The 20,424-nt window shown below is 36.3% G+C and overlaps 1 protein-coding gene across 1 annotated transcript; it reads right to left on the minus strand.

Annotated features, from left to right (window-relative positions):
• Positions 1-463: 463 nt before the first annotated feature.
• LOC110104319 (translocon-associated protein subunit alpha) lies at positions 464-17,543 on the minus strand. The gene is made up of 8 exons (XM_020833371.2): positions 17,378-17,543; positions 16,406-16,564; positions 16,256-16,306; positions 14,165-14,253; positions 13,142-13,219; positions 12,799-13,002; positions 892-963; positions 464-782 (listed from the first exon to the last, which is right to left on the minus strand). The coding sequence occupies exons 1-8, from the start codon at positions 17,439-17,441 to the stop codon at positions 729-731; spliced, it is 771 nt and encodes a 256-aa protein (XP_020689030.1). The 5' UTR covers positions 17,442-17,543; the 3' UTR covers positions 464-728.
• Positions 17,544-20,424: the final 2,881 nt, after the last annotated feature.

The raw sequence follows: 20,424 nt of genomic DNA on the forward strand, positions 1-20,424 counted from the left end.
CGTCGCATATTTTAGGACATTATATCCACTATTAACTGTGCAAAACACCAAGACTTTACTGCAGAAATAGATCGAGCCCAAATGAGAGAGAGAATGAGAAATACAAAATATATTTAAATTGTTCATCCTGAGGAATTCTCTCTCCAACCTTTCAAATGTGTCAAAAAGAAATTTGAACTTTCAAGTATACATACAAACTGCAATCGATACATGTGATAAGTGATTGTAACTCTTTCAAACATATCAGAAGTCTTCAAATATGGTTTTGCACACCCATTTGTCTACAACTTTATATAGTACTGAAATCTTTTGGAAGGCCATAACTAATTAGTTGAACAACACCTAAATGGCGTGGCTAAGGAGAATGATAGCAGATGCAGGAAGCATTATTCAAGGACAAAGTAAGAACAATCACAATTAACACAGACAATATAAATTTATAATCAGCAAAGAAACAACCTAATTTCCTATCAAAACTCCACAATAAAGCAAATAGCTTAACTCGAAGATATCAAAAATGTCACAAAAATTCTGAAAGATAAATGATTTATGCGTCGATAGAAGCAGCTGCATGTACTAAAAAAGCTATTGTTCCAAACAAAAAACTCTTTCTTTCGTAGTTTTTCAGTGAATAAATCTACTTTCGGAACACTAATCTTACATGTGAAGTCAGCTACCTGCTGCTGAACGCCAAACTCGTATTCCCCATCAGAAACACCAATAAACGCCTATTTCTTCTTCTTTGACTTATTACTGGACAGTGAATGAGCATATGCAGTTCCCTGATACAAAAAAGAGGATATTGCAGAAAGGAATTTAGCTCAAATATGTCCTGAAGATGTATTCTCAAATCAATCATGTTACTTCTCTAATTATTAGCTTATACAGTACCTGTAACCATTCATTCATGTCATCCTTGGTTGTAGTGGTGCCAACTTCCACCTTTGGTGCCCTTTTTGTTTTCTGTGAAGAATGAGCATAGACAATTAGGTCAATTTAGGATAGCAAAACTGATTTCATGCGAGGAATATCTATTATAAAAATAATGTGTGTGTTAACATAACTAATGAAAAAATATGGATACCGAACAAAAGATTATCATATGAATTTATTGATCTTATGATGGCATATAATCAAATAATATACAAATTAATTTAAAGCACATTAAGATAGAAAGGCATATGTCAATGAAATATTGGCGTTATTAAACATAAGTGTGATGGAGCATAGTCAGTATTAGAAATAATCATAGAGTAACACTAGGGCATCCATTTATAATAGGTTTAAATCAACGATCAGCATCGAATGTGAATCTTGTAAAAGTATATAATTGGGTACAATTTCATGTCGTAGGGTTGGTTCTGCATACGGTTCTAGTTCAAAACAAAATCCTGGTTCATATTTCATAGTTCGATTTAACATCGGCTGCAATAACTAGACACCAATGTTTGTTTTTCATAGTCATTGAGTCAATTATTGATTAGTTCTACCTTATCTACCCCTAGATCTAATTATTTGTTTAGGGTTTTCTCTTTATGCTCTCACCTATTAAGTTTCTTATACAATTTTCATTGATTACTGCTGTCGGCTCGCAAGCTTCTTTACAAGAATACTTTTAGATACCACATCTTCACACTCCCTCTCTCAGTTTATTGTCTCTGCCTCTCAATCCCCAATTGGTCACTTAATCTAATTGAGTATTCTTAATTTTTAAATATTCTCTCATCATTTTTTTAATATCATTGATTTTTTTAACTTTTGAATAGCTGGAAATTCATGCTAGTGAACATACAATTATGTTTGCTTAAAATTATTAGCATTTCGATTTAAATTTGGCTGATTAAATTACCATTCCATGTACATGATGTATAATTCATGAGCACTCTAATTTATAAAGTGTTGTTTCGCTTTATTTTTTACATAGAGAAACAAAAAGAAACCTTTGCGCATCACATTGACCTTAGTGCTTTGTAAATCCTAGGTAGGATAAGGCTAGTGATAATGATAACGATGATGAGGAGAATAGACATGAAGAATTTCATGTTCCAATTGCATCATAAATATTAGAAACAGATTACACTACTTTATACAAATGTTCAAATTAGTATAAAGAGCAGGTAAAAATGCTCCCTAGCATGTTCTGCATTTAAGGATAGAATAATGTCCATGTAGGTCAACAAGGCAAATAAGTAACAATCAACTAGCTAGAGCAAAGCGTCCCAATTGGCCCTGGCATAATCGTTTAAGCTGTCTTAAGATACACAATGTCTCGCAACAGCCAAAACAATTGAATCAACAATCATAAAGAAATAAACATCAGAGAAACGCAAGAACAATTGTGTCGAATGGATATTATTGTGCTAGTTAAAATATAATCTCCATGTAAATTTTTTTTTAATGCTCCAACTATTGTTTCACGGATTTGTATCACCAACCAACCATCCAAACAGAGCCTCCAATTTCAAGGCATTTATTTCACAAAATATGACTAAAACTTACAAAGAAGCAAGCGCCTTCCGTTCTCTACCTAGGTGAGGCACCAAGTAACCTATGTAACCCCAAGCGACTCATTTAACGAGGCAAGCACCATGGAACTCTTAAGTGACGACTTTGCATGGACTAAAACTCCTCAAGCGAGCACCTTTTCCTAGGCAACAAGCACCTCAAGTGAGTACCCTCATAAATCTTAGCAATTCGTCAAAATCTTTTTTTTTTCCCTTGACACATTTCGTGCAACTTCCTATTAAAAGCTATATGACTTGATTAAATTTCATCAAAATTTTACAATTATTATTTTTCTTGAGTTATGATAGCTGCTACTTCTATGATCATGCTGCGTATTTCATCCTTAATGATCTATAACTTCTTCCGGATCTTTTTTTCCCTTTTTTTTCTCATGGATGTGTTGCTTGTTGTTTTATCTGTAATTTGAAGTATGTTTAATAACTTATATATTTTGATTATTTTTATTTTGTAAAAACAAGAATGTTTTGATTAATTGAGTTAAGTTAGGAAGGATAGAGTAAGAATGATTATACACGAAAGACAGAAGGAAGTGAGTGGCAGTATACCATCCTATTGATGGAGTGGTATTCCATCTGACTTCCAAAGGTGAGGTTAGAGGTTCAAATCAGTTTGTAAAAAGTTTTTGGGAATAAACGATAAAATGATAAACCAATACAATGGGTGGATAGAATAATGTGGTAGAATTAGGAAAGAAAGGGGCAACTTGGAGTTATGCAAAAGGCCTCCCATAGCATTTGATATGAATAAATGAAGAAATGTAATTCATTAAGACAATGCTAAATAATCAATGTAAGACTTTGCCATGATGAAGAATGATATTTACCCTAACTTTCAAATAAGATATTAGATGTTCAATCACCTTAAAAAAAAGGATTGAGCATACACAATTGAGAGCAAAGATGCACCAAGGAAGTGAAGAGATAGAATTATGTGGTATGACAAGGGGGCAACTTGGAATTATGAAAAAGCAATTCACAAATTAGAGTTCAGAACTCATTAGCACTCGGCATGAATGAAAGAAGGATTCATCAAGTCAACCATAAATAGTTGATGCTTAAAATCATAGCAGTTGAATAATTATGAGTATGAGAAAGGTCTATTTTTACCTTATTTTCTTTTAGTCATGCCTATCGGAAACCATATCTTTTCTTAAAAATTATTTGAGGACAACCATCATTGGATAACTAATTTATCTATTAACCAACAACAACTACTACAACAACATCAAAAATTTATCCCACTACGTAGGCCGATGCCACATAGTGGGACAAAGACTTGATGTTGATGTTGTTGTATCCTATTAAGAGTCAAATTCTCATTAAAATCTAATAAAAAATGTCATTTCTAATAATGTATAACCAAGTCTTTTTAAGTCTACCTCTATATCTCTTAACATAGGTCAAATCTAATACATCTACTCTCCTAATCAGGTCATTAGAAGGTCGACATTTTATGTGATCAAACCATTAAAGGCGACTCTCTCTAATCTTATCTGCCACTAGAGCTACTCCAATTTTTTCACATATATGTTCATTTCGCATTCTATCTCTAAGAGTAAATCAACTCATCCACTGAGCATCCTCATATCTATCACATTTCACTTAATGGTATGCTTCTCTTTTAATGGCCAACATTTTGTGTCATAAAGCATCATAGGTCTCACCACCATCTTATAGAATTTTCCCTTAAGTTTTAAGGAGTCCATTTATATCACAGAGCAGGTCATTCTTGCACTTGAACCATCCAACTTAAATTCTACTAATAATATCCTCATATGTTTCACCATCACTCTGGACAATAGATCCGAGATACCTAATCATGTACTCTTATTAATGACTTGATCGCCCAGGGTCACCATCCCCCATTAGATCTATTACTACTAAAACTATACTCCATGAATTCAATTTTAGATTTACTCAAACGAAAACTTGTAGACTGAGGCAAGAAATCCAAGGAGAGAACAACCTCAAAGCCCACGAGTGAGTGAAGCTAGGGTTTTTTTGTGCTTCTCCCCCTCTACCTCCACCGTCGTCTTCCCGGGAGAGGTCGCCCTCTCCCGGACCTCCCCTCAGGGCTCTCAACACAGCTGGTTTCCCTCCTTTGGGCTCCTCCATTCTTGGAGTTCCTCCTCCCTCCCTCGATCGCTCCTATGCAAACAATCTCTCCGACGACACTCCCCCTTCTGAGGACATCCTGATGTCCTTTGTTCCCCCTAAACAGAAGCTTTCGTTTGTTGCGGGCGATCTCTCTGAAGGAGCCTCCCTCTGGTCGCTGTCTTTGGTTGGCTACTCCCTTGGTTCGCTCCCTTACTATGAAAGACTGCTCGCCGCCGTGAATAAGGTTTGGTAGTTGAAAGGTTCAATATCTCTACTCTCCCTAGCTGATGGGTTTTTCCTTATCAAGTTCACCTCTGGGGAAGATTACTCTATGGTATGGACGGGTGGGCCTTGGTTTTTACTTGGGAAACTATTCATTTTACAAAAATGGTCGTCCAAGTTGAACCTAGGCGGGATGAAGCCGCCTCCTTCCCCATTTGGATCAAAATCGTTGATTTTCCCCTTACTCTGTGGACTCCGTCTGGGATCTCTAAGATCGCTAGTTATATTGGTATACCGCTCAATGTTGACTCTCTCACAGCCAAGAGGACTAGGATGACTTATGCTAGGGTTTGTGTCCAAATTAATAAGGACTCACCTCTACAAGATGAAATTCCGATAGAAATAGACGGGGAAGATCTCGTTCTCCAAGTCCTATATGACTGAAAACCTTCTCGCTGTGAAGGTTGTGGTTCTTTAGTGCATCCGTTCCCTCTCTGTCTGTCTAATCCCAACCCCAAAACAACAACTTCCCCCTCCCCCTAAATTCAAAGGTCACAACACAAGCTGCCGCCCTTCTTAACGTACCTCTGCTCCTACTACCTCCACCCCGAAAATTCTGGCTCAACCCGTTAGTCCTCCAGTCACTCTACCTCCACTTCCCCCTACCATTCCTACCTCCAAGTCCAACCATCCATTTCTCCGGCCGTAGCTGACTCTTCACCCCCTATTCCCCCTAAGGTGGTTTCTACTCTTGGTAGAGAACCACCTATCCCTAATCTTAATTTTACCATTGAAGAAACCACTTCTTCAGCTAATCCTAATCCCGACCCCGAACAGTCTTCCCAAGTCCATATCATTATTCCCTCTCCTCCTCCCTCCACTAAACCCATCATTACCAACAATAAGTTTGCTTCCCCAGATGAAGATTCTTCCTCTTCACCTATCATAGATCCTATTCCACCACATGATGACACAGCTTCCTCTGCTGTTGTTAGACATAACCAAAAACAAAATGCTCAATCATCCCCTTCCTCAAAACAGGCTAGAGGGAAAAATGCTAGGAAGGCAAAAACATCCAAACCTTAATCAATGTCCCTGCCCCCAATAGCTTGTTGGAATGTGAGGGGGTTTAACAACCCCGACAAAGTCCGTGCTTGTAGAGATTTGGTGTCCGCTCAAAATCTAAAGTTCCTTTGATCCTCGAAGCTAAAGTTCATGCTTCTGCTCTTGAGGATTCTTGGTTTGTGAATTCTCACCTCATTTTTCACAATGAGAACAGCTGTAATAACTTTAACCTCTCCACTACTAGTAGAATCTGGTTGAAAATGGGACTACTCGATTTTTTCCTTCTCTCCTCTTTTCTCTTCAGCTCAAATTATATATGGTTCTCTTTCTTTTGGTTCTCTTCCCCCTATCTTTATGACGGTGATTTATGCTGCGAATACTGTTCAGGAGCGAGAATCCCTATGGCATGATCTTAGGAGTTTAGTTCCTCTTGCTCCTCACCCGTGGATCATCTTGGGAGACTTTAATTGTTGTTGTTTTGATTTTGAAAAAGTTGGTGGTTCTGAGTTGTCAGCTAGTAGATTGGGGGAACTTAATAGTTTTATCTTTGATGGGGGTGTTCAAGACCTTACTTATGTTGGTCTCTTTTATACTTGATCAAATCTTCATATCAGCCAACCTATTCACATAAAACTGGACAGGATGTTAATGAATGTTGAATTTCTTGAAGTCTTTCCTCAAGCTTATTACAACACCCTTCCTATGGCTAGTTCAGATCACTCCCCCTTGGCTTTATTTGCCGCACCTCATTCTATCACGCCTCGCCGTTTTCTTTTTAAAAATTATTGGATTCATATGGATGGTTATTAGGAGGATGTTTTGGACTCCTCTCAAAACAACAATTGCAACCCCACTGCCTCCTTCTATAGAAATCTTCAAAGTCTCGAAGCTAAGTTAAAGAGCCAGTCTTGGACTTCTTCCAATTATCTCTCTAACTCCATCTTGGAATTTAAAAGTAAACAACATGCTTGTCTTTTGGCGCTTCAAGATTCTCCTTTGGACACTCATCTCAACCTTAACCTGAAGATCATTAAGGAACATTTACTTAAGCTCCAAGCTTCTTAGGCTTCCTGGATTTCTCAAAGGGCCAAAGAGTATTAGCTTTCTAAAGGGTAGGATGATCTTGGTTTCTTATATGCCAAAATTCATGCCAGGGCCAATGTCAATAGCATCAGGGAAATCTCCGCCTCTATGGGTCATCACACTAATCACAGGGGCATTGTCCAGGGTCTTATTAGCCATTTTAAAGAATCTTACAATGCCCACAAGCCTCCCAATGCTCTCAACTTTAGCATTCCTACTGGTAATGTTATTCCAGATAACTTAATCCCTTCCCTTATGGCTCCATTCTCCAATGAGGAGATTAAAGATGCGATTTTTACTGGTCAATGCAACTCGGCCCCGGGACCATATGGGTTTACCTTTGCTTTTTACAAGCTCTCTTAACACATTATTGGTTTACAGGTCTGCAATGCTGTCAAGGATTTTTATCAGTCTAAGCATCTTCCTCGAGGGGTCAAAGCCTCAGCTATTATTTTAATACCTAAACGCCACATGTTTCCAATGTTAATGATTATAGATTTATATTCCTCTGCAATGTGTTCTACAAAATTGTGGCTAAAGTTTTAGCCAACATAATTAAATTGGTATTGCCTCTCATTGTTCATGATAGTCAAGCTGGGTTCGTTAAAGGAAGATGTTCTACGGATAACATCCTTCTAGCAGCTGAAGTTCTTAAAGACTTCTCTTCATCCCACAATGTATTCTGCGCCAAACTTGACATCAAGAAAGCTTTCGATTCTGTCTCATGATTTTCTGAAATGTAGGATGAAACAAAAGGGTTTTCCGGAGCAATTTATCAAGTGGGTTAATGGATGGTTATCGGGTGTGCACTACGATTTGTTTAAATGGCACCCTTGAAGGCTTTTCTCCTCCTCCTCCTCCTCGGGTCTCCATCAAGGTTTCCCCCTATCTCCACTTCTTTTCTGCATTGTGATGGATGCCCTCTCTTGCTACCTTATCCAGCATATTCTTGTTCCCTCTATTCGTAGCAATAGTTATGAGGTCAATTTAAATCACTTGTTATACGCGAATGATTTACAGGTTTTTGGTAATGCTTCCCCTTCCTCTGCTGTCATCCTCAAGGATTCTCTAACTTACTTTGCCAAAGCTTTTGGCCTTCACATCAATCCTAACAAAAGCATTACCAAAATTGCTTTTCTCTACAACATCCATCCTTTTCTCTAAAATTGCTATGCATTCGGAGGCTGTCTACAACATCCTTGGCATCTCCAAGGTGGAATCATATCTGAAGTATTTGGGGCTCTCCATCTCCCACACAAGACTTAAGTTTTCTCACTTCCAACCACTCCTGAATAAAATTACTACTCTACTTGATAGTTGAAAAGTTAAATTTCTTTCTTTTGCAGATAGAGTTCAATTTATCAAATATATCATTGCTAACTCTATTGCTTACTGGATTAGAGGATCCATTATACCACGAAAATGCCAAAATATTGTTTCAAAACTATGCTCAAAATTTCTTTACCATGGTAACATTTCTGATAGGAAAATGCACATTATTGCCTGGAAGGAGACGGCTCTCCCCACTCAATTTGGTGGTTTTACTGGTTTAGGTATTAATTCTTTTGAGGCCTTATATCATGCTACCTCTTGTTCTTTTATCTGGAAGTTTTATAATGTCCAATCTACCGCTAGCAACTGGTTTAGATTCAAATGTTGCTCTGTCTGGAAACCACCAACCACTTCTTCTAAATTCTGGAAAATGGTTTGTTCTACTGCTCAAAAAATCAAAAGCCAAATTGTCATTTTGGTGCCTTCTCATGGTAACATTTCGATGGCTTGGGACCCTTGGTGTAATGGATCTCCTTTAGCGGATTTCCTTTCGATGACAAACTTTGAAAAGTTGAAGTTTTACTCCTAGGTAAACCATAATTGGGTTATCCCTGCGGCCTGGCCTAATTATCTGAAAACTGCAATTATGAGCATTCCTATTATTGAGCAACCTGCTTTATCTTGGATTAGTTCGGACAAGACCACCTATAAAGTTTACATTGCTCAGTTTTTTAGTCATTTGCATGAGGTTTCTTAGCATAATTATATATGGCATAAAAGGCATGCTTTACGATTTTCTTGTTACTAGTGGATGGCCATTATCGAGAAGCTTAAATGTGCAGATGTTTTAATCCAAAGGGCCATTCCAGTGAACCCCAATTGCTCTTTCTATCAAGCCTCTCTGGAAATGCATAAACACATGTTTTTTGACTGTGACTTCTCTTTTTCGGTTATTTCTTTGGTTCTTCCCCCATTATTGAAGTTCCTTTTAAGGCCCAACCTTCTTCAAGTTTTAGAATTTCTGGATAATGTTCATCATTTCAATGGGGAAGATAAGAATTTCAGTTTTTTAGTTGTTTCTTGCACTGTTTATAACCTTTAGTTGGAACGGAATAGAAGGGGTTTTGCAAATTCTTGGAATAGTCCTACCCAGTTTATGAAAATTATCAAATTTGCCATTCTTTAGAAAGTTAAAAAATGGAAAGGTTTTGACAGGTTATCTGCTCGTTTTGCTTTGCTCACTTGAATGCTCTGATCGTTTTTTCTGCTGCTATTGGGCGGGTTATTGCTGCTGGATGCAAGATTTTTGGTTGGGTCTATGATGTTAGGGGCCAGCCTATGCACTTACTTCAGATTGTGTTTAGACGCCTGTTGTCTTCGTTATTGTTTGGATTCGTCAGCTTGTTGGAAGATCCTCTGCCCCTATGCATTAATTCTGGCAATCGGCTTGTCTTGGAGGGCCAATTTTACTTTTATTTTGATGGCTGACAGCGTCATTTAGTTGTATGGGGTTTGTCTATTCCCAATCTGTATTCTAATGTTGCTCGGAGGCTAGCCTCTCCCTGAGACCCCTTTTTGGCTGCCTCAACTCCTCCTTTTGTTTGGCGTTTTGGTCTTTTCCTTTCGTTTTTGGGTTTTTACAGGTTTCAGTTTTACTTGTAATCATTTTTCCTTTAATATACAGGCATAGTCCCCCAAAAAAAAAAAATTAGACTTTAAGGTGACCTCCATAATTCAAGTAAACCTTCAACTCCCTCTCTAATCTTATTAATAAGAAGAATATCATAAGTAAAAAGCATACACCAGAGTACATCCTCCGACAAATGTCTAGTAAGAAAATTCTTGACTAAAGTATCTCCTTTTCAAAATTTAAATTAATTTGAATGGCGGGGACTTCACTAATTTAACCCATCTATTTTAGGAAAATAATTTCATATTTTAAAGAATTTAAAATCTGATTTGAAAACTTTGATTTTGAATTGAGAGGGAAGCAAATTCAAAATTTTTGAAATTAATTTCAGTCAAAAGGGTGGAGGTAATTGGGGAATTGATGGCTTAATTGGGGGAGCTTTAATGGGCCTCCTAATTACAGGAGAGGGGGGTGGCCAAGAGGGGAAGGGGAGGGAGCCACATGCATTAAAGAAGATTGGAGGAGATTAAGGGATTTAATTAAGTTTCCAATCTAAGTCAATTTAAATTAGGAAAGAGAATTTAATACAAATTATCTCTCCAATTTAAATTCAAATTTAAAAGATCTTGATTGGAGGGACTTTCTTAATATAACTCATCCTATTTTAGGAAAGAAAATTTAAATTCCAATAGATTAAAATCTGAATTTAAAAATTCTTCCTAAATTAAAATATGTTATTAATGGAAAGCATCAATTTGGGAATTTGAAATTTGGAGGCAAAGGAGGGGGGTATTGTGGCTGGTGGCTTGGAGGGGAAGGATTTTAGGGTTTGAGCCGGCGGTTGGGAGGAGGGGAGGAGTGGTTTTGGGTGTGGGGATTCAACCAAGAGAGAGAAGGGAGGATGGTGTTCGGCCTAGGGTTAAGGCGGGGAATTTCGGCAAAGGGAGGGGGGGGGGGTTAGGAAGGCAAGAGGGGAAGTGGCGGAGAAGATAAACCACGAGCCCGGATGCTTCCTGCGGCTGATGGATAATGTTTTGCCCTCACCTAGGGATTTCAAATCACGAGCTCAAACGCTTCCTACGACTGGTAGTTAGTACGTTTCTCTCATTTAGGGACTTCAACTCTCATAAGAACTCTCAAAGCTCTTACGAACAAAAGTGCATAATTTTTTCTTCATAATCATCCATCCCCTAAAAAAAGGGGGCTATAAATAACCAAAATACAATAATAAGACAAATAACAAAAGTGCCCCCCTGGGATCACATAGGCCTACTCCCTCAAGTGAGGGTAAAAACGAAAAAATGCATAAATAAATCAAAATACAAATAATAACTCAAAATAAAATGGTACAATCATGGTCGTCGATCTTCGGCTTTTCCTTTGATAAATTTTCACGATCGGATGTCCTCATCAGTTCTGCCATAATGGAGGGTTGTGATTTGAAAGGAAATTGTGATATTTCTACTTAACGAATGTGAACATGGGTTTCTCTAGCATGTAGTGGCTACGAGATTAAGTTAGGATCCAAAGTTAAAAAATTGAATTGGTTATTATCTTTTACATATTAGGAATTTAGTTTTAAAATGAATTAAGATGGATATTGTGCTAATCATATCTACATACAAAGGTTATGAGAAGTCCATAAATAGATGCTTCGAGATATGTAAAAAAACTAACTTGAATAAACTTTCTATTTTCAATTTTAATTTTGTGAGTGTAAGTTGGATGTATGATTCTTTCAATGTTGATACAAATATTACTATATGTTTGCAGGTTATGGTGGAGGCATGATTTTCTTATGTTGATATCTTTGCGCTTCAATTTATTTCATTAACATGATTTATCATTGAGATATTTAGTGTTCATGATTCTGATAAAAAAAATTTACACATCATATATCCAAATTATGAGAATTAATTCATTTGCCCGGATTTATATCTTTATAATTTATTGTTGAAATTCCCTAACTATTTTGATCATTTCATCATCAATTAGTTTTAAACTCTAGTAATGCTTGTTATATTTTAGAAGAAGTTGAATTAATTTGTGGCTTGTGATTTGTGAATCTAACATTTGAAAGCTAACTATGCAACATATAAGCTGCATTAGGGCACGCTAACCCTCAGCTGTCCTGCATCGAATCAGTATTAGAGCCAAGCTATGGTTTGCTGGAAGAAAGTTCGCTGGCATAATAAATCCAAAGAGTCGCCAGCTCACTATCAGAAAATGCTAATACAAAATTTCAAAAATATTGGAATCAATAAGTGATCATAACCACACATGGCATCAAACCTCAGTTCATTCCAACAGAATTCTTCAAATGATTGGCATCATTCCATTATGTTAAATTATGCAAAGAGATTTAAAGTTCCACTAACTCTCAGTTCATCCATTTTTACTCAATACTATACATTCAGAATACAAATACACTAAATTATTGATTTAAGAAAGCAAACGAATAGAAAAAATATAATGTATACTGAAGTTGGAAGTTGCACTAAAAAATTAGTTACTATAAAACCATAGATCAGGCAGAACAGCAATAAAATGACCATATGAACTTCACATTTCAAAAATACATATAATAATATAACAGAATTCAAGAATGAAAATTCATAAAGAAAAACCTATACATAACCAGCAAAATAACATCAAATATTTCATTTAAAAAGGTCCATACACGAAATCGTCAAGATAACAATAAAACCATATGATTGTAACAAGGTTGTCTCTTATCGGCGAGTTGAATTGATCCCAGTCGCTCAAGAAAAGTTTAGAGGTTTGAATCACTCAAAAGAGCATAAAACCATTGAAGCTGATAAGCTATTCACAGAAATTTTAAAAAATTTATTAATATTGGTAAAAGTTAGATAGTTCACACCAAGGCAATGAAATAATAGTCACCTTTGACAAGTTCTGTATCCGACCATATGCCCATAAGCCCAAAAGTCCAATCAAGGCAACCCCAAGTGTTACAAGAAAGACAGATTCAATCGTGATAAAACCACTAGCCTCCACAACTTCAATAGTACCATTATAGAAGACATTCTGGTAAAGATGTTGATCAATCTCATACACAATAGTCCCTACTAAATCAAATGTGCCAGGCTGCAAAAAAAAAACATAAATCAATAGTTGAATTAGAAATGTATACATCAATCCTGATTTAACCACGTGCATAATTAACAGAATAAGGCTATCCACTAATCCAAACATGAAACATTACAACTATGAAACAACAAAATACCTGCAAGTATTTGCTTACAGCAAAAACATAAGGGAATGTTGCCTGAGCAGATAAGGGCACCGTGATATTGTAAAACTCCTGTATTAGAAACACGAATGTTTGAAACTCGAAAACTAATAAAAAATCAATAAAATGAAAGAAAATAAAAGGTTGAGAAAAGAAAACTACGGAAAAGAATGTATGATATATTAAAAGGGTATGGGCATGGTAGGGGCTGTTACTATCAAATACAAGAGCTCTACCTAAGTCATTATGAATTATGATTAACCATATGAACGAATTTGCTTTTCTTCTAAAGCTCCAATCCAGACGGTTCCAATATGCATTGAACTTACCAAAACCGAATGCTTTTTACAATAAGCATCATGTGTTTAAAAGACATTCATGTGGAAGAGAATGAAAAAATAAGCAATCATAAAAAAAGATATTAATTTTTGACCTATCAATGATAGCTGAAAAAAGACCGCATCCCACTTCCTTTTTCAACAACAACAACAACATCAAGCCTTTATCCCACTACGTGGGGTCGGCTACATGAATCCTTTTTCTCCATTGTGTCCTATTAAAGGTCAAATTCTCGTTTAAATCTAATAAAGAAAGGTCATTCGGTCATTCCTAATATTTTCTAACCAAGTCTTTTTAGGTTTACCTCTACCTTTCTTAACATAAGTCAAATCTCACATCCTTTTTCAAAATAGATATAAATTTACCTCGCGACTCTTCACAAAATTTAAGCTAAACTTGCATCTTCTCCAGATTTATATATGAGATTTTTGTTAAGAATATGAATTCTAAGGCAACTTTATTCGTCAAAACAAAAAACATGGATGTGGAGAGTTGGACTCAAAGAGGAAAAAAATAAAGCATGTGTAGTTTTTTGTAAAAATAACATATGAATGCAGATAAAAAGTACTCATTATTTAATATAAAAAAAACACCATCTGCATAATAAGCATCCTTGCATGAAGCATAAACTTAAGTGAATATGTCAGCCATTTACCTAGGTCAAAAAAGCAAGGTTACCTGTATGGTAAGATTTTGGACAAGCATGCGGTGATCATAAGAAAGATGAAGGCTAGCTCTCGTAGCGATGACATTCAAAGAGGATTCTCCTGAAGTTTTGCAAGTATGATCAGATAAAAAAAACTAGAAAATTACAAGGAAAGAAGGCAAAATAAATAATTTGAATGCAATGAAATTATGACAGAAAAGTTGCCAATACCGTGTGAAACTAAATCAATTTGAAGCAATTAAACATAGGGTATGAAATATTGTGAGATAGCATTTTGAAATAACTGAGAATGTGATGAGGAAATCCAATTGTTAAAGTTTATCAGAGGATGAGCCAAAGATCGACGGTCATGATTGTACCACTTTATTTTGAGTTATTATTTGTATTTTGATTTATTTATGTATTTTTCCGTTTTTACCCTCACTTGAGGGAGTAGGCCTATGTGACCCCCCAAGAGACACTTTGTCATTTGTCTTATTATTGTATTTTAGCTATTTATAGCCCCCTCTTCTTTTTAAGGGGATGAATGATTATAAAGAGAAAACCTTACACTTTGTTCGTAAGAGCTTTGAGGGTTCTTTTGAGAGTTGACTTTCCTAATTTAAATTCTTGTAAATTTGGAAAGTCAAAAGATTTCAAATTTAAATAATTTTGAATTTGAAATATCTTTCCTAAAAGAAATGAGTTATGTTAGGAAAGCTCCTCCAATCATGCTATTTTAAATTCAAATATACAATTACCATGATTTCTTTCCCTAATTGGTATTCCAAGATTGACAAGTCATTAAACACCTCATCTCTCCCCTTTGATTTCAAATTTTAAATTTTAAACATGTAGTCACTATTTTTCATAATTAGTGCATTTTAAATTAGGAAAGTTTTCAAATCAGGTTTTAATTTACTCAAAATCTGAAATTCCTTTCCTAAAACAACATGAGCTATATTAGGAAACCTCCCCCAATAATGCCATTTTGAATTTAATGGGAGATTGGCCTTAATTTCCCCTCCCATAATTGATAGCTAGAGATTGGCAAGTCATGAAACACTTCAATTAAGTCTCCATCAAGGGGACCGGCCCCTCCCTCTCTCCCTTTCCCCTTTTGCTACTCCCAACTAATTTTCTCAATCAATTACTCCAAATTAACTTCAAATTTGGGATTTGATTTAATTCATATTTCCTTAATTGAGATATCATAATCGGCAACTCTTTTAAATCAATAATCCCATCCCAATCATGGCTAGCTTGGTTCTACATCATTTTAGTATCAGAATATGATTGCAAAGTTATCTATAATTCAAACAAGCTACCAATCCTCCACAAGGAAAATAATGAACCAAAAGTTACATGTTAACCCTAGGCTACTAATTACTTTCCTTTGCTCACTAAAGCAATTTTTCATTTTTTTCCCTTATTCCTTTAACATTTCATGCCCTTCATTAAACCCAACTCCTACACCCTCTCGCCACAAAATCGCCACTCGACCGAAAGGAGAGAAAAAAGTTTAGGATTTTGATGGTTTAGCATATTTCCCTATGAAGACTTTAGAATGAATAGTAAAGTAAAGTCACACCTTTTAGAGTATATAACTAGATATGTACACTTCACATCCCACTTTCTACAAATCTCCATAACAATCATATTTATGGTTAGAAAACAAGCTAAAAACATGGAAAATTCACTATTATCCATAACAAACTGAATTAATCATAAATTCATTTTTAATCAAGCAATGATAGCTATCAAAATTTCCAACAAGAAATAAAATATTATGTTAATGACATAATTGCATTATCCTACCCATTAATAAACAAGAAAGGAGCTATGCATGTTCTGTGCTATTTAATAATAATAATTACAGCATGGTGAAGGTAAGAGAGTAAGTCTAGCCCAATAAAACCAATGCTATTGCCTATGTCAAGCGCACATCATGGAGTTGAGAGGAATTCATACAGCATGTGTTAATTCATGATAGAACCCAAGTTTAAATGTGGGATAACATGGGAACTTTGTAGGAAACCAACATGATGAGCCATCTTAGTGATATTTGAACAGGATGCTATGGATGAAAATAAATTAATCAATTAATTAATTAAATGGATCACCCTCATTATGCATTCCAACTAGTAATTCTGTCTCTTCCCCGGCTGGAACCACTGCAGTCAAATAAAGTTGTTATAAACAAGTGCAGAAAGCCTAAAAGTAAGAATGATGAAACAAAAGCAATTATTTCATAACAGAGAGAAAACACACACATCTTGCAGCATTCTTTGGGAACACGCATATTGTGTCCACCCCAGGAGCTGGAACTAAAGAACCATCACTAAAGTCTTGTGCTTCATCACCAACTATTCCAAGTTCACCTCCTTCAACTTCAGCTACCTCCTCTGCATTGTCAACCTGACTTCTTACAACTATCACGAGAACATTGAAGTTAGCATATACGGACAGATCCAAAACAGTCAGGCCTATTTTGTTATAATAAAAGGGAGCTACCAGGTATCATCTTTTAAGCAGGATTTAAATTTGCTTGAATACCATCAAACTGATTTTAAGGAAGTTAAATCTTACTATTTTGATAAATCCTATTTCAGCATTATTGGTTAAATCCATGACTTGCTAAATCCAATAATTCATAGGATTTATCAGAATATAATTTCTCTCTCACACAAAAATTAAATCTTAAAAAAATAGCAAGATAGATTATCAGCATTCAGCAAGATTTAAAAGTTGTCATGTGAAATAGTTTTCAAGCTTTAATCCTCTCACGATTTAAAAACAAGCCTGGATTTACAGGATGTACCAAATCCTACTCGCACCAAAGTCAGAGTGATGATCTGATCCAAAATCTGTTTAAACGGCGACTTTCATAAATAACACATCAGAAATGCCCATCAGATAGTCCTAAATTTTACATCAAAACAGTGGATCGCATTCGGTGAACTTTTCCTCATTACCAGCAAATTCAAAGATATCGTAACATCTATAAATATATTTTCTATAATACATGTCCTTTTGTACTCATATCAAATTCTTACATCCTCCACATAGAGTAAGCAATCCGCGGATCTACGATAAAAAGTGCAGGAAAAACCTAATGCAAACACTAAATTCTAGAGAAAAGAATCGAGGTAACGCATCAAGTCGGAGCGATGAATACAACTCCAATTTATTGCAATAAGTCCGAGACCGCAGAATTAAGCGAGAACAGGAACGGAGGAAGATACCTTGGAGGATCGGAGATGCGAGGAGGAGGAAGGCAACCACGAAAGAGATAACCCTAATTTCCATGGAGAAATTGACGAAAGAACCAGCTGAAAGTAGAAAGAAGCCCTGGTCAAGTTCCAATGGGTGCGGGAATGGGCAACTTGGACTCCGGCTTGGAGCGGAAGCATCGATCCCTTCTATGTATAAATATGCTAATCAATACCCTTCCATTCAAGGAATTTTTATTGCCTCTGACGCATCTCTACATTCGGTATGGCTTCAAATCGTGACACCTGGCAGCTACCTTTACCCGTTACCAGACCCGACGAAGATTGGGTATGTTGCACGTGCGAAATTTAAATTTGATGGCCCGAGCAGCGGACCCGAAAAATATCCCGCGGACCCGAAAATGACGTATAATTTTCAAACTAAGTTTACAGTCTTTCACTTCAGTCATAATTTTGTTGCATATACTTCATCTTCTTCCACCGGTGTTTCTTCTTCTTGCGATCCTTCTTCTTCTTTCAAGTTTCAAGGTCTTCGTATTTTCATCTCCTTCCAAGTTCAAAGCTCTCACTATTTGTGTTTACAATGCCACATGTTAGTTATTTTTATATAAACAATGCATCCTCTTCTTTCTTTCAAATGTTTAGGGTTAGGTTTTACCAAGTTAAACTCCTATACCTGCTCCGGCAGATTTAAAAACTGATTACCGAGCGGTACCGAGCATTACTAACAGTCGATACTGCTCGGTATTGGTCATTAATAGTTGGTATAAGCTTAGATAAAAACTCTGACTGCTCGGTACCGAGCAGTATCGAGCTTTACTAACACTCGGTACTGGCCATTAATGTTCCGTATAAGCTTAGCTAAAAGCTCGGTACTGCTCTGTACCGAGCAGTACCGAGCTTTACTAACACTCGGTACTGGCCTTTAATGTTTCGTATAAGCTTAGATAAAAGCTCGGTACTACTCTGTACCGAGCAATACCGAGCTTTACTAACATTCAGTACTTATCTGTAGCGAGCAATACCGAGCTTTACTAACACTCGTGATTAATTTTAACTTAATTACATCTACTAAATAGAAATACCAAACTCAATGATTCAAAATTGATTACTAACCAAATGAAAACTAGAAACAAAAAGAAAAGGTTGATTAAGACCGGGGCAAAGTGCATTTTTCTCAACTAACAAATGACCAAACGCATCAACGTGATTATTGTCAAGTTCCTCTGCCATTAATAATTCGTCCAATTGACTTCGATAATTTGTTATATATCCAAGCTCGAAAATAGTGTCGTTCATGTATAATTCAAAAAAACATTAATTAGAAAAGATGATTGTAAAAAATACTATTGTTATATTTCCAAGCTCGGTAGTACTCAGGTATTGCTCGGTATTGATAAAGTACCGAGTATGTTTAATGTAATACCGAGTAGTAGCATATAGTAAAGCTCGGTACTACTCGGTATCACGTGGGACTATTCGGTACAACTCGATATTGATATAGTACCGAGTATGTTTAATGTAATACCGAGTAGTACCAATCAGTATAGCTCAGTACTACTCGGTATTACGCGGTATTCATATAGTACCGAGTATGTTTAATGTAATACCGAGTAGTACTATATAGTAAAGCTCGGTACTGCTCGGTATCACGCGGTACTACTCGGTACAACTCGGTATTTATATAGTACCGAGTATGCTTAATGTAATACCGAGTAGTACCGATCAGTATAGCTCGGTACTACTCGGTATTACTCGGTGTTGATCGGTATAAGATCATTACTCACTTATCCTTAAATTGTTTGAGGGCATTATCAATAAACAGCCGTTATCTTCACTAAGTAATGATCTGCCTGGGTAATCTAAGTATTCAGGAGCAGGTTTAAATGGTATTTTCTTAGAATCATCAACTTCATAAACAATCATAGTTTTTTCAGTAGTTGGAATATGTGTCGGATCTGGTAAAACAAGTCCAGAAACTTCAGTATCAATAGGTGGTTCAGCAGCAGTAACAGGAGCAGTTTGATGTGCTGGTAGAGGAGCATGACCAGGTTCATGGGACTGGACTAGAACATCACTTGGAATTTTCTCACATAACTTCTCTGTGGATGATGAAACTTGTTTAATTTTTTTCTTCCTATTTCCGGTTGTGAATGGGGTAGTTACAACTTTCCTCTTTCTATCTTTTCTTTGTTGAACTCTTTTTGATATGCCGGTCTCCGCAACAGGATCGAATTCCACTTCCGCACTCAGACTGTCATTTTAAGTAGTAGCTGTTGAAGATTGTCCAGACATTTCATTCTTGTACATTTTAATATAAGAAGGAAATTGATCTTTGAAGAACTGTAACATTACACGGTCTTTTCTTTTCATCTCTTCTTTCAAAACAAGATTCTCCACTGTCAACTCCAAAATAGAGTGCTCCAAGTTCAAAACCCGATTTTCAAGCTCTCTATTTGTTGCTTTCACCGAAGCTATTTTCTTCTTCAAGAATTTATCTTTCTTAAACAGCTTGTATATATCTTCATTTATTATCTTGAGGTTTCTTTCATCTGTTATTGGCCTCGAAACAGGGGGAGTATTTGCAGATGTTTTAGTATTTCTTTGGCTTGCAACCTTGACTGGACTAGCGTGGTAGGTTGAGATGAATCATGGTGAGGTACACGAACTGGGCTAGCCACCCGGATAGGACTTGGTACCCTAAGTGGACTAGCTACCATAACTGGACTGGCTCGACTATGTGGAGATGGACTGGACGACTTAGATGACATATTTGAAGGTCCATGAAATAAAACCTTCTCATCATCTGTTATTCCTCTAAAATGTGGGAGAATCTGTTATTTCAAGTTTTCGTCTAAGTTAAACATTAAAACATATCATTTTTGCAGAGATTTAAATGAAAAATTGTATTGAAGGTACCTCATCATCCTGAAGGTCAGCAAATATACTATTTACATCTTTTTCAGTGTACATAAAATTACAATCCCAACGAGTAAAACGTGGCCGGAATAGTTCATCCTCCACGGCATTAATGGTTGTATGTTCAAGAAACCAAATCT

This window comes from Dendrobium catenatum, unplaced genomic scaffold, assembly GCF_001605985.2.
Source record: "Dendrobium catenatum unplaced genomic scaffold, ASM160598v2 fragScaff_scaffold_1593, whole genome shotgun sequence".
NCBI classification, from domain to species: domain Eukaryota; kingdom Viridiplantae; phylum Streptophyta; class Magnoliopsida; order Asparagales; family Orchidaceae; genus Dendrobium; species Dendrobium catenatum.

Coding starts and splice junctions, on each gene's coding strand:
- LOC110104319 (XM_020833371.2), bottom strand. CDS start 17,441: ATGGAAATTAGGGTTATCTCTTTCGTGGTTGCCTTCCTCCTCCTCGCA. Junction 16,307..16,405: donor CCCAAAGAATGCTGCAAGAT/GTGTGTGTTTTC, acceptor ATTTGACTGCAG/TGGTTCCAGCCGGGGAAGAG. Junction 13,003..13,141: donor CTGTAAGCAAATACTTGCAG/GTATTTTGTTGT, acceptor TTTTTTTTGCAG/CCTGGCACATTTGATTTAGT.